The 12231-nt window shown below is 37.3% G+C and overlaps 1 protein-coding gene across 5 annotated transcripts in view; it reads left to right on the top strand.

Annotated features, from left to right (window-relative positions):
• The window catches only part of CHD9 (chromodomain helicase DNA binding protein 9), a 78182-nt gene extending 66789 nt beyond the window's left edge, over window positions 1–11393 (top strand). For 4 of the 5 annotated variants that reach the window (XM_027647100.1, XM_027647101.1, XM_027647103.1 and 1 more), the window contains 8 exons: window positions 149–312; window positions 1287–1559; window positions 2343–2511; window positions 3552–3691; window positions 4199–4420; window positions 5215–5343; window positions 6192–6296; window positions 7936–11393. In XM_027647100.1, coding sequence (XP_027502901.1) covers window positions 149–312; window positions 1287–1559; window positions 2343–2511; window positions 3552–3691; window positions 4199–4420; window positions 5215–5343; window positions 6192–6296; window positions 7936–8799 — 2066 coding nt within the window. In that variant the 3' untranslated portion in view covers window positions 8800–11393. The remainder of the gene's footprint in view (window positions 1–148; window positions 313–1286; window positions 1560–2342; window positions 2512–3551; window positions 3692–4198; window positions 4421–5214; window positions 5344–6191; window positions 6297–7935) is intronic. The other variant, XM_027647102.1, reaches the window with a different exon arrangement.
• The last annotated feature ends 838 nt before the right edge of the window (window positions 11394–12231 follow it).

Here is a 12231-nt window from a genome sequence, read left to right as displayed (position 1 = left end):
CAGCCTGAAAAATCGATTAATTCTTCAGTTGAACTTTGTGTTTGGACTTTTCTCTGAACATTGTTCTGTGTGTTTTGTTCACCTGAACCTCTTACAATGAGCGTTTAACTTCTTTACAACATGAAATGATTTTGGTGGTTTTATTTAGCAGAAGGAACTCCACATATAAAAGCATATGATGAAGAGAGTGTGGCCTCTCTCAGTACCACACAGGATGAGACACAAGACAGTTTCCAGATGAACAATGGGACACCAAATTCCAGTTATCTCCTACAAGGTGGATACATGTTGGCTGCATCCTACTGGCCAAAGGCAAGTTTATAATGCAACTTTGAAAACCAGAGTAGTAGTAGAAGTTGGGCTCTGACATTTGTATTCAGTTAAATATGTTAAAACTGTGAAGCAGGATAAATAGATGTAGGATTTGAATTTTAGGAACTTTCAGTTGCTGTTATGTTTCCTTCTGGAACATGCATTTAAATCTAAATACTACTTTTCATAATCTTTGAATATTCATTTTGAGAAGAGGAGCATAACTTTCATGTCACAGGTGCTTGGCACATTGTGAAAAATTACATTCAAAGTGTAAAAAATTATCTTTTATCAAATATAGAGAAGGGTCTTGAACTTGGCAAAAGTGTTTGCTTACAGAACTTGTAATTTTAGCATTCACATGTTTTTTTTGACTGTCAATTGTGAAATTATCAGAAAACCCAGTCCTTTCTGGAGTCTTTGTATACTTAGCTGAGTTCACTGGAACTTGAGATCTGTGTATTATGGAGGGGTGTGAAGTCTTTGGTGTCTGCAGAATGGGAATGAGGAATAATGTGGTTTCAAAAGCTAAGAGGAGACATGAATAAAAGTCTGTAGGTTTAGTTTTATAAATGCTGTTTTCTGTACATTGTGGTACTGTTCACGGGTTCAGATCCTGCTACCAATGAGTCAAAGCCAGACCTACAAATACTGCTTCATTGGTTACCATAACTTCCCGTTAAGAATCAGTAAGATAATGAACTTCAAGCATTTGCAGGCCCCAGACCTTGTACAGATAAGAGAGATTGCATATTTATTTACAGGTAGGTAGTGAAATTAAGTACAGAGGTGGCTTTCAGAAACTTACAGTCAATCAGTGCAAATCCAGGCACTTCAAACTCTTAATAAGTCCAAGTCCAGTGATAAAAGTGATGTCATTTCTCTTCTTTTTAGAATTAAAAGAGAATACATAAATATAACGTGTGCCCTGTTGGTAGGCATTGCTCTTACAAACTGTTTTCTCTGGGTTTTAGGATCGAGTTATGATTAATCGGCTCGACAGCATTTGTCAAACAGTGCTGAAAGGTAAATGGCCCTCAGCCAGGAGGAGCTATGACAGCAACACGGTGGCATCTTTCTACACAACCAAACTGCTGGATAGTTCTGGTGCAGCTGCAGATTACAGTGAGCCCAGTGCTCCCACACCCCCTCTTGCAGGTGTTAAAGAAGAATATGATCAGTCACCACAGATGTCAAAGGTGAAGAAGCATGTACGAGAAAAGGAGTTTACAGTGAAAATCAATGACGTATGTTTATTTTTATTGCCCTAGGACCTGGTTGCGATTGCGGTGTGCGGCATGCTTTACCTGCAAGTGGCTGCCTGCTCTCACTCTCACTTCCTTCACACACTTGTTTGTGGGTATTTGGGTCTGCTGCTTCTGGGCATTGAGTGTTTGGGTTTTGGGTTTGGTTTTTGGGGGAGGGATTTTTTGTGGTGTTTTGATTTTTTTTTTTTATTTGCATAAGCCACTGGAAGAAATCATTATTTTTCTGTCTGAATTCAATTTTTGCCATTCTGGTGCTTCCTCAGGCAGCCTCACGCTGTTTCTAAAAAATCTGGTTAGTACAAAAAGGTATTTTTGTTTTTCAGCTTTTTTTAAAACATTTCAGCATATCCTCTCCAACAAGCACTTTATTATTTCATGGCCTTTTAGAGGATTATAGGAAAATTTCTTTGTTTAAATGCAGGCTAGAAGCTTCAAACCCTTTTCTTATCTGCAATGTGAGACATGTTTGTAGCACATAAAAATGTGTGAATGTTTCCTCTTGTAATTGGGTTTGGCATTTTTTTTAGGACTGGAATCAGGAGGTAGACAGCTGATCAGTGTCTGGATTTTTCAGCTGAGATGAAATTTCTGTTCAAATTTGTGTTTTACATGGAGAACCAAGACTTATTTTAAGGTCTAATACAATGTTTTCATTCTTCCTCAACTCTACTGGAGTAACAGTTTGAATGTGAGAATCCTGATTATGAAGTAGTCATTTCTGCTTCAGAAGAGGCTCTTCTAACCCTGGCATTTATTTAACAGGAAGGTGGTTTGAAATTGACTTTTCAGAAGCAGGGACTGTCCCAGAAAAGGCCATTTGAGAGCGATGAAGGTGCTTTGGGTCAGCAGCAATATCTGGCTCGGCTGCGTGAACTCCAGAACGCTTCAGAAACCAGCCTTGTCAACTTCCCAAAATCACTTCCCAAATCAGGTACAGAAAATATCAGGGGGCTTAAGGGTTAGTATTAAATCTCATCTTCTGTGTTCTTCTGTTATCTCCACGTATAGGCAATGGAGAGAGATGTTTGCAATGTTACTGTTCTAAACTGCAGTCTGGAGAAATTCTGTCTGGTGTGGAGACTCCAGTTTGGAGCACAGGAGTCTTCTCTCACAGTGTCAGTTAACTGAAATACTCATTTATTACAATGATGCCATTATACATTACAAACACCCCCCAAAGAAGATTTTAATAATTATTAAGTGCATCAGGGTACCCTGACAGTAATCTGTTTAGCTCAGAACTTAATATGGCTACTTTGTAAGTAAAGATAAAGAGTTCCAGATTTATGCCTGTGCCAGTTTGCATTCTTCAGAATCTTTCCTGTGTCTCATGTAAAGAAACAGTAGAGGACAATAGTCTGGAACCAATTTTTGACTTATAGCCAAAAACTTAGAGCTTATTTTCGTAAAGAAAATAACAGTAGGTATACACTGACAGATAAAAATGAGCCTAAAGTAAGCAGTTAACATTTGGATTAAAATACTTGAAATAATTAGAATTGTGTGCTCGATTTAGACCAGCTTCTGATTAAGTGATTAATTTTTTGGGATTGCATACAGATGTGGATAAAAACATTTCCTTTAAAAAAATTACTACCCTTCACTTGCATTTTGTACTTTCTTGGGGTTTTTGCAACATACCATTAAGATCTTGCTAAACATTTATTTAGGGATGTCTGTCTGTGTGTGTGTGATGTCAACAGTTTTCAACAGCTCTCGCCTCTGTACAGATTCATTTGGAGGGGGTAGGGGAGGCAGTAATGAAATTTTCACAGTAGAATGGCTTTTCACAGCCTGATATTCATAGTGTTTTGAACAGTCATAAAACAAAAGGCAATTTGTCTTAGCTATTAGATGTAGAAATCGGATGCACTTGCATTATTTCAAGTAATTTTATTTCCTTTTTCTGGTCAGACATGTTTGGTTTTATAAACAAGTATCTGACGCTGGTTTTATGGCATCATTTATTAGGTACTTCCAGTCATTTAACAGCCAGTGCCAATGGAGTCATAGTTGACAGTCAGCCTGTAGTCAAAAAGAGACGAGGAAGAAGGAAGAATGTGGAGGGAGTTGATGTCCTCTTTATGAATAGAAATAAACAACCTAATCATGTAAGTAAACTTGATTTTGTGTCCAAAAAATAAGATGCAAATTACTGTTAGTGCCTTAAATGAGCATAACCAGCTGTTGACATTCAACAAAAACTTTATTACTCAAAACTTTTAGGTTTGGGGTTTTTTTCTGAAATTGTCCACTGATTGTTTGACAACACAGATGAGAATTGATGGAGTTTTATTAAGTTTACACACACACAATATTGATAACTATTTGTAAAATGTAAATTTAATTTAGTTTTGATGGACTTTAATTAAATGTGTTATTAAAAATTTGATTTTTTGATATACAAAAACTTCTGACATCCTTTCCTGTAACATCTGTTACGGGACCTGGTTGCACAGTGACCTGAAGGGGTATCTGTGGCATGAGCAGGCTGCCCAGGTCCTTGAGTCTGTACATAATGATCTGCAGGAGTGTGCCCTTCATTGAATCATACATGAAATAATTGTGATGGCTTGTTTTCTGTGGAGAATTTAGTCAAATGTTTTTAATTTCTCCAGGTTAATCCAGGTATTAATTCCTGTCAGGTTGCTGCAGGAATAAACCCAGCACTCACTTACACGCAGCCCCAAGGAATGCTTGATGCAGAGAGTCCAGTTCCTGTTATTAACCTGAAAGATGGAACAAGGCTTGCAGGTGATGATGCCCCCAAAAGAAAAGATTTAGAAAGGTGGCTTAAAGAACATCCTGGATATGTTGAAGATTCAGGAGCTTGTATTCCTGTGAGTATTCCTTCCAGCTCTGCTTTAGCTAAATAGTAGAATTTCTCAAGTTGTATTTGGATTTGTATTCTGTGTTACAAGGCTTTATTTCTTTGTTCTTCTGTTTTGTTTAGGAAAAGAAAAATGTCTGTTTCTTCTCCAGTTCTTTTTGCAAGCCTTTCTTTTTCCTCACAAATGTAATTGCTAAGAAAAGCAATACTAAACCAAGACATTCAATCTTTGTCTAATTTCACCTGAGATTTAAAAAACTGTCTAGGATAAGAAAACTCATATTACCAGGATACTGGTGATGGGAGCTGAAAGTGTATAACAGCATATTTAGTGATGTGCAAGAGGATTAAAGACTTTACTGTGGAATGTATCTCATACCTACATTACATTGCTCTGGTAGTGATGTTTGTGTGGGTATCATCATCTCATTTTGTTACCTCTGAATTTGAGATTTGCTAATGTTGAGCAGCATGTAAGAAAATCATGTGTATGACATCTGGAATGACAACTTTGCTTCTCCATAAAGATGTTATAATACAGAACAGCAGCAACATTCCAGATAGCTAAAGCACTGTTAAAAACTGAAAAATGAATAAAACAAAGCAATGAGGCATCAGAGAGAAGATGCTGTTCACTGAGCTGCTTATTAAATGATTGTGATTAGTAAACTATTGTTATTAAAATATTTTTGAAATCAAAGATGACTTGGAATAAATGCCTGACTCGAGAACGTACAGATATCTAACCATTTTTAAAACAGTTATATCAGAAAGGTAATTGGCTTTTAAATTCCTTTATAACAGAGGATGCAGCTGCACGATGGGAGACCCAAACAAAAAAGACACCGTTGTCGAAACCCTAATAAACTGGATGTTAATAGTTTGACTGGGGAAGAACGTGTTCAGCTCATAAATAGAAGAAATGCAAGAAAGGTACTCGTGGCACTGTTCCCATTTTGATATTCCTCAAATGAAAAGTTACCCAAATGAAGAACTCTATGTACTACACTTGCTAAAACTGTACAAGTGTACAAATGAAAGGTGTTTGTTTTAATGTTTTGGCACAGAGCAAGAAAGTCAGTTGTAATCTTCCAGTAAATGTTTTCCAAGTGTGAAAATATATAAGGCATGGATAGAAACTTATCCAAGGTTTCTGTTCAAATAGATTGAGCACTCAGTATATGGTGCAACATTTGTGCCATTGAGTCAGACAGAGGCAGGGCCACTAAAATGTGTGCTGTTCTGATCAAAGTGGCAACACTGTCAGAAATTCAAATTTTGTGTAATCTTCTCATTACTATTTTTGACACAATTAAAATTATATTGGTAGCACATCCTGCGTGGAAACTTGTCCACTGGATTTGCAGAAATCCTGTGTACTGGATCATTTTGCTTTTGCTTTTTTCAGTTATCTCTGGCATTTGACCTTTATGGTTCACCTGTGTATTGGCTGTCAGTCACATTTCTAGGTGAAACAGGAGAACAAAAGGAGAATTCTTGTGTAAAAACCCAACAGTGGAAGATATGAGAGCAGGTGTTGAATTGAAGTTTTTGGAGAGGAGATCAAAGTTTGGGAACAGCGTAATGCATTTGAATGGGCAATGAGGAAGGCTAAAAGGCAATATTTAGGAAAGGCAGGCAGAACATTACTGGTGCCTACTGAACAGATTTGGACAGATGTTTTATTTAAAAGGCAAAAATGAAACAGTGTAAGGTATGAATGTTGCCTCTTTTCTTAGCAAATATGAAGCATTTCCTGATTTTTATCTTCTGCTTCTCAGGTGGGGGGTGCATTTGCTCCCCCTCTGAAAGATTTGTGCAGGTTCTTGAAAGAAAATCCAGAGTATGGAGTGGCTCCTGAATGGGGAGAAGTCGTGAAACAGTCTGTGAGTATTTCCAGAATAAGATAACCATGTCATGAAATGTATCTGAAAAGCAAACAAGGCAAGCAGGAAAAAAGGCATGTCCAAAGGTGTGCTTTTTGTTTCTGGTGTTACATTAAATGTGGAATGTGAGTCAATGTCAGCTTTTTCCTGCTGGCCTAGTTCAGTAAATGGTTTGCTGTGAGTAGGAGGTAGGGGAGGAACAGTGGCTGGCAACCCCAAGTTAGAGATTTTGTTGAAGGTGCTAAAATGCTGTGACTTTTTCATATCTTAAATACAACCTTAATGTTTTATAGGAAAGATATTAGCCTGGGTATTATTTAGGAATAAGAATACTTCCTTAAATTCACAGTTATGAAGAAAAATGACATAATTTTCAATATTAATTTTAAATATTTATTTTACTTTTTAATTAATTTACTTTTAGTGTGCACCTTTGAGAAATTACTACCCTCAATCTTGCCTTGAAGATAAGGACATGTTTTGAACTTGTTCTGAACACAGTTGTGTTGTACAGTAAAAAATGGTTTCTGTGTAACCCGGTTACTCTTCCGTTTCATGTGTCTAACAGAAGTGATTATTTTGTCAATATTCTTTAGAAGTTTACTTCCTCACTTAGTCTAACACATCAGATTATTTATGCTACACCTTCACCCTCTGGCAAAGACATGACCAGGTTAAAGTTTTTTCTAATTCACTGTCAACAGAACTTGCAACCTTTCTGTGAAGCTCTAAATACCAGTCTCTCCAGTACCCTGCTGCAACACTCTGGTAGAAAAACAGATAACTAGGAACAGGATTAGACTGCAATGAATAGAGGTGTAACTAATAGCAGAATTACTCTGGCAATTTAGTAGTTATCCACAGAACAGAACTTGAGTGCTGAATTCCTCTAGTTGCAGTAGGCTAATATATATTAGACATATTTGCTTTTGGGGAAAAAGGTGATTGTAGTATGCAGCTGAGTAATACTTGATCTTAATGATTGCCTTTTTAAATTTTCAGGACAATGCATTTTGTAGGGAATATTAGTGTCCATTGCAATGTTAGGTACAAGGACCTATAGACGTGTAGTAATACTGTGCAAATCCTAAATAGAAGTGCTTGAAAATTAATTTAAATTCAACTTGAGTCTTTGCTCTTTATTCTTAAGTTTATGGATGCAATGAAATATGAGGACGCTAAACAGACACTAGCAGTAATAAAAAGGGCTCAGAGATTGTTGATGTGTGTGCAACCACACATATTTAACTTCAAATTGAGTAGCTGATTAAACTGTCAAATGATTGCAATGTGATAATATTTCAAAGCAGTGCTGGTTTAGATCTTAGATTGAGCTTGCTCCTATAATGAGCTATATTTGGCTTGATCTCCCAGCAAACCATTAAGGATGAGTGCATAAGGATAAGCAGAGTGTGAGAAGATCCCTGTGTGGACCTCACTGTGGAAATGGTCCTTCAGACATCATAGATGTGGTAGCACAAAGTCATCACGCATTCCAGCGAGTTGTCTGGAGAGAAGCTGCTGTGCCGATGTGCCAGAATCATCTTTGACAGTCACTGTACATTTGAGTGTTTCATTTGCTTTTACTTTGCCATCTTTAAGCTCTCAGAATACTAAAAGTACCCACTGTCTCCTGCAGGGGTTTCTCCCGGAGGGTATGTTTGACCGCATCCTCACGGGGCCGGTGGTGCGGGAGGAGGTGAGCCGGAGAGGGAGGCGCCCCAAGAGCGAGATTGCCAAGGCAACCGCAGCTGCCGCCGCGGCCTCGGCCTCCAGCGTGTCCGTGAACCCGCTGCTGGCCAACGGATTGATCCCGGGCGTGGATCTGCCCGGGCTCCAGGCCTTACAGCAGAACCTGCAGAACCTGCAGTCGCTGCAAGTGACAGCGGGACTGATGGGAATGCCAGCTGGCCTAGCTGCTGGAGGAGAAGCCAAGAACATGGCTGCCATGTTCCCCATGCTCCTGTCAGGGATGGCTGGATTACCAAACCTGCTGGGCATGGGAGGACTTCTGACCAAGTCTACAGAATCCATTTCAGAGGAGAAAAAGGGAAACGATTCAAAGGAGGTGGATATAAAGAAAGAAAGGACAGAGGATCAAAATACGGATACTGGTGGTGAAAACTCTGTTTCAAGTTCTCCTTCAACATCCTCTGCTGCTGCAGCTGCCAATCCTCTCTCTCTTAACCCTTTACTTTTGTCCAACATACTTTACCCAGGGATGCTTCTCACTCCAGGCCTTAATCTTCATATCCCAGCTTTGTCTCAGTCTAATATTTTTGATGTACAGAACAGTGAAAGCAATGACACAGGCTCAGCCAAGCCCACAGAAGAAAAGGAGGAAAATTCTAGGGTTAGAGATCAGGAAGACAAAGGGGGAACAGAGCCAAGCTCTCACAACGAAAACAGCACAGATGAGGGTTCAGAGAAAGCAGATGCTTCATCTGGATCTGATAGTACATCGTCTTCATCTGAGGATTCGGATTCTAGTGATGAAGACTGACCCCAGACTCTGCACTTAAATTATAAACTGATTTTGAATTTATTCTTTAATTATTTCATTGTAAATAACCCAGTGTTGAGTGCATCAATGATTTACTGACCGAACATTTCAGTATTTGTTTAGAAGTGCAAACTGCTTTCAGAGACGTTTTGCATGTAATATTTCTTGAAGTTCATAAGTTTCTGAACTTGTATGTACTATCAAATACACAATGGTGTAAAATTACAACAAAAGGCATTATAATTTTGTTGGGGGGTTAATTTTATGAAAATAATGCTCAAGTAAGAGCTGTATATTTAATATATTTGCAGTGAACACAGAATACTTTATGCATATTATTGATTTAATTTGAATATAGTTTTACAGCCTCCTTGACACTTATAATTTACAGATCAAAACTCAGCAATAATTTGGGCAGCTAATGAATGTCATGAAAGCTGTAGAATCTACATCACCATCCATTGCTTTAATTACATGAAAATGCTCTAGTGTTGTGATGCACTGCTGTTTCCAATTCAGGTACAAGTGTGTTTAAAAGAAGATAAATTTTTCCCAATCAGCCAATTAAACTGGCTACCTGTTACCTCAGCTGAGTTAGTTTAGGAAGTTTACATTGGTTTCTATTACTTGTTTTCAGGTTTTGTTTTGTTTTCTAAAGACATCCTGTATAGCATGTTAAAATCTGAGTTATTTGAGATATGACTGTTGAGGTTTTCTTTCCCCCTTACTAAAACTGTTCTCTTGGACAGCAGTAAGGGGCAATTAAAACAAAAACTGTCTTATCTCATGCTACTTGGCACCATGTAGATCTATTTAGTTTACACCTTGCAAAGTTTTGGGCTCCCTCTGCAGAATTAAAAGTCCCGAAATGAGGAGTAGTTTCCCCAAGACTCAGAAGAGGCAAACTGTCGTAAAGTGCCACTGAAAAGACCTTTCAACACTGCATAATTCATGTAAAAAATTGTTTGTTTGCTTTGTTTGTGTAGATTTCTATTTGTGTTTTATGTCATAAAACCTCCTGGAGTTCCCAGTTAATAATGGTAAATAAAGTACAGATAGTTTTGAACTCCTTTTGAGTTTAAACTTCTCTGCAGATTTAAATCTGACTAAATATTAAATATTATCCAAAATCATTATTTGGATCTCACTTCCTATATTATGCTGAGTTACCCACTAAGGAAAAAGCACTTTGAATAGTAAGGAAGACAAATTATTCCTAGAAACCACAGTAACAGGGCATAAGGCATCTGTTTAAGTCCAAATCCTTAGAACCCTTTACTATATAAAATCTGTCTAAGATTTGATGTGTGATATGATTCCTCCTTCTTCTTAAGCTGCTATTACTCTGACACGGTCGAGGCCCAGATTCACATTTACAGAACTTCTGAACTGACTGAGACTTCAGTTGACCTTGATTACATCATTTGTGGTCCAAGAATAGGCAAGTGTTAAGAGAAAATAGATACAGGTACTAGTGAAAGTCCATGGAAAAAGCTTTACAAAGGGATAAATTTAAAAAGTAAAAAACAAAAACTGTATATTTTGATATAGTTCTGTTGCTTGCTTGTACAGTAAAACAACTGTGTTGTTTTTTATCAAGAACTTTACCAATGAAATATAAGTTTCTATGTGCAAAATAACTAGCCCCATGATTAGAAGCAGTATTAGATGTAATTACACAAGTACCATTTGGATTGTGCTGGTTACGTATTTTCCCAGATAGTATTCTGATTTTTGGCCCTTCATGCAGTGTCTTAGCAATAGTGAAAATCAAAAACTGCCAAGAGAAGGGGGTAGCAATTCTTCAGCATTAAAAAAAAAAAAAAAAGTATTTCATATTTAATATTTTGCCCTTTGTAATATAGCACTTTTATTTAACTAGGATGCATCTATGAAATAGCCAAAGTTTTACAAGCAGTTATTAACTTCATTTGCTGATGGAGTATGTCAACAATGCCATCACTTCCCACCCTTCCCCCACAAAACAAGTCCTAAATCTTGTGGCTAAAACCTAATTTATATCAGATTTATGAAATAAAGTATTTTCCTATTATGGTCAAGTGAGTTTGGTTACCATTCTAGTGATTCTTTCTATGTAATAAGGCAATTACAGTTTCAAGTAATGAAGGCTGGTGTAGACTTGAACATAATATATTTGGTTTATTTTTCATCAGTTTGAACCAGAAGGGGAAAAAATGTCCCACTATCAGCTAAACTATATGCAAATACGGTTGTATAAAGTTAAGGGTTATAAGGAAACCTCAGTAGAATTACACTAATACTGAAGTTAAAATTAAAAGGATATCCAAGGTGATGATAAAGTGTGTGTTGGTAGTTACTAAAAAAAAAAACCTTAGCTGTTATTGCCTTGTATTTCTATCCCTTGTTTCAGGCTTCATGATCCAAGTCTTAGTCCAGGTTTTTTTTGGACATTTGCAATATTTGCCAGTTGTGTTCTGTGTAGTCTGAATTTGCTTTCTGTAGTTGAACGAGCGTCTTAAAAAGTCATTTGTAATTTATTGAATTACTTTCTATGATGTTCTATAGAGCAAATGGAAGTTTAATTATTTTTTATTAAACATATTCTTTGACTACCCGTGATGTCGGCCTCAATATGTGAAAGTAATGCTGTGTAAGGATTAAACATGCATCTTCCAGCAGCAAGTTAAGTTTCAGTGCTAAGCTTTAAAACTGAAATTATTCTCAAGGTCTTTAAAAAAATCACAAACAAGCCAAGGATGTAACATGCACCACCCCCTGCTCAGGACCATGTTCTACTCTTGTATAATTTTACAGGGAATCAATTTCCTCTAATTCTCTTGTCTTACAAACAAAACAAGCTGTTGTTCAGCATTTCAGTACTCATGGTTCAGAAGGAATATATGGTCTAGGTTCTGGTCCAAAAGTTGCCTGAATTTTGAATAATGATGCATCTAATGTTGCAGGGTAAGCACCTGAGCAGTGAAGTACCTTTTGAACCTTTCTTTCTAAAACTTTACGTTACTTCCCACATGTTTATTAAATCTTTTCATTATGTGCACAGTGCTTATAATTGCTGTTTTTCATATATTTCACACAGGGCACAGACTATTCTGAACCTGAGTTGTCTCCTGATTGTCCGGTGCCGCCTTGTTTCAACCTGCCATTGCTTTTGAATGATTCAGTGATATCCTCCTTCTTTATTTCAGTCTGAATTTGTCTTCATATCTTGATCATCCTTTCTGAGCTTCTGCTTCCACAGATCTGCACACAGGTGATAAAAATGCACGTGCACGTGAGCCCTGTTCTCAAGTTCTCCCCTGTTTCTTTTTTCCCTGGAAGTCCTGCAGAATCCCTAGTAGTACTTTTAAAATTTATTTTTAGAGTCTGTAAATTGAAATACAAGTAGGATCTATTTTTCAATGAAACTTTTTCCAAGGAACGAGGCACTAT

This window comes from Corapipo altera, unplaced genomic scaffold, assembly GCF_003945725.1.
Source record: "Corapipo altera isolate COAL_440 unplaced genomic scaffold, ASM394572v1 62, whole genome shotgun sequence".
Classification (NCBI taxonomy): domain Eukaryota; kingdom Metazoa; phylum Chordata; class Aves; order Passeriformes; family Pipridae; genus Corapipo; species Corapipo altera.
This window is presented reverse-complemented; position numbering and strand designations above follow the sequence as displayed.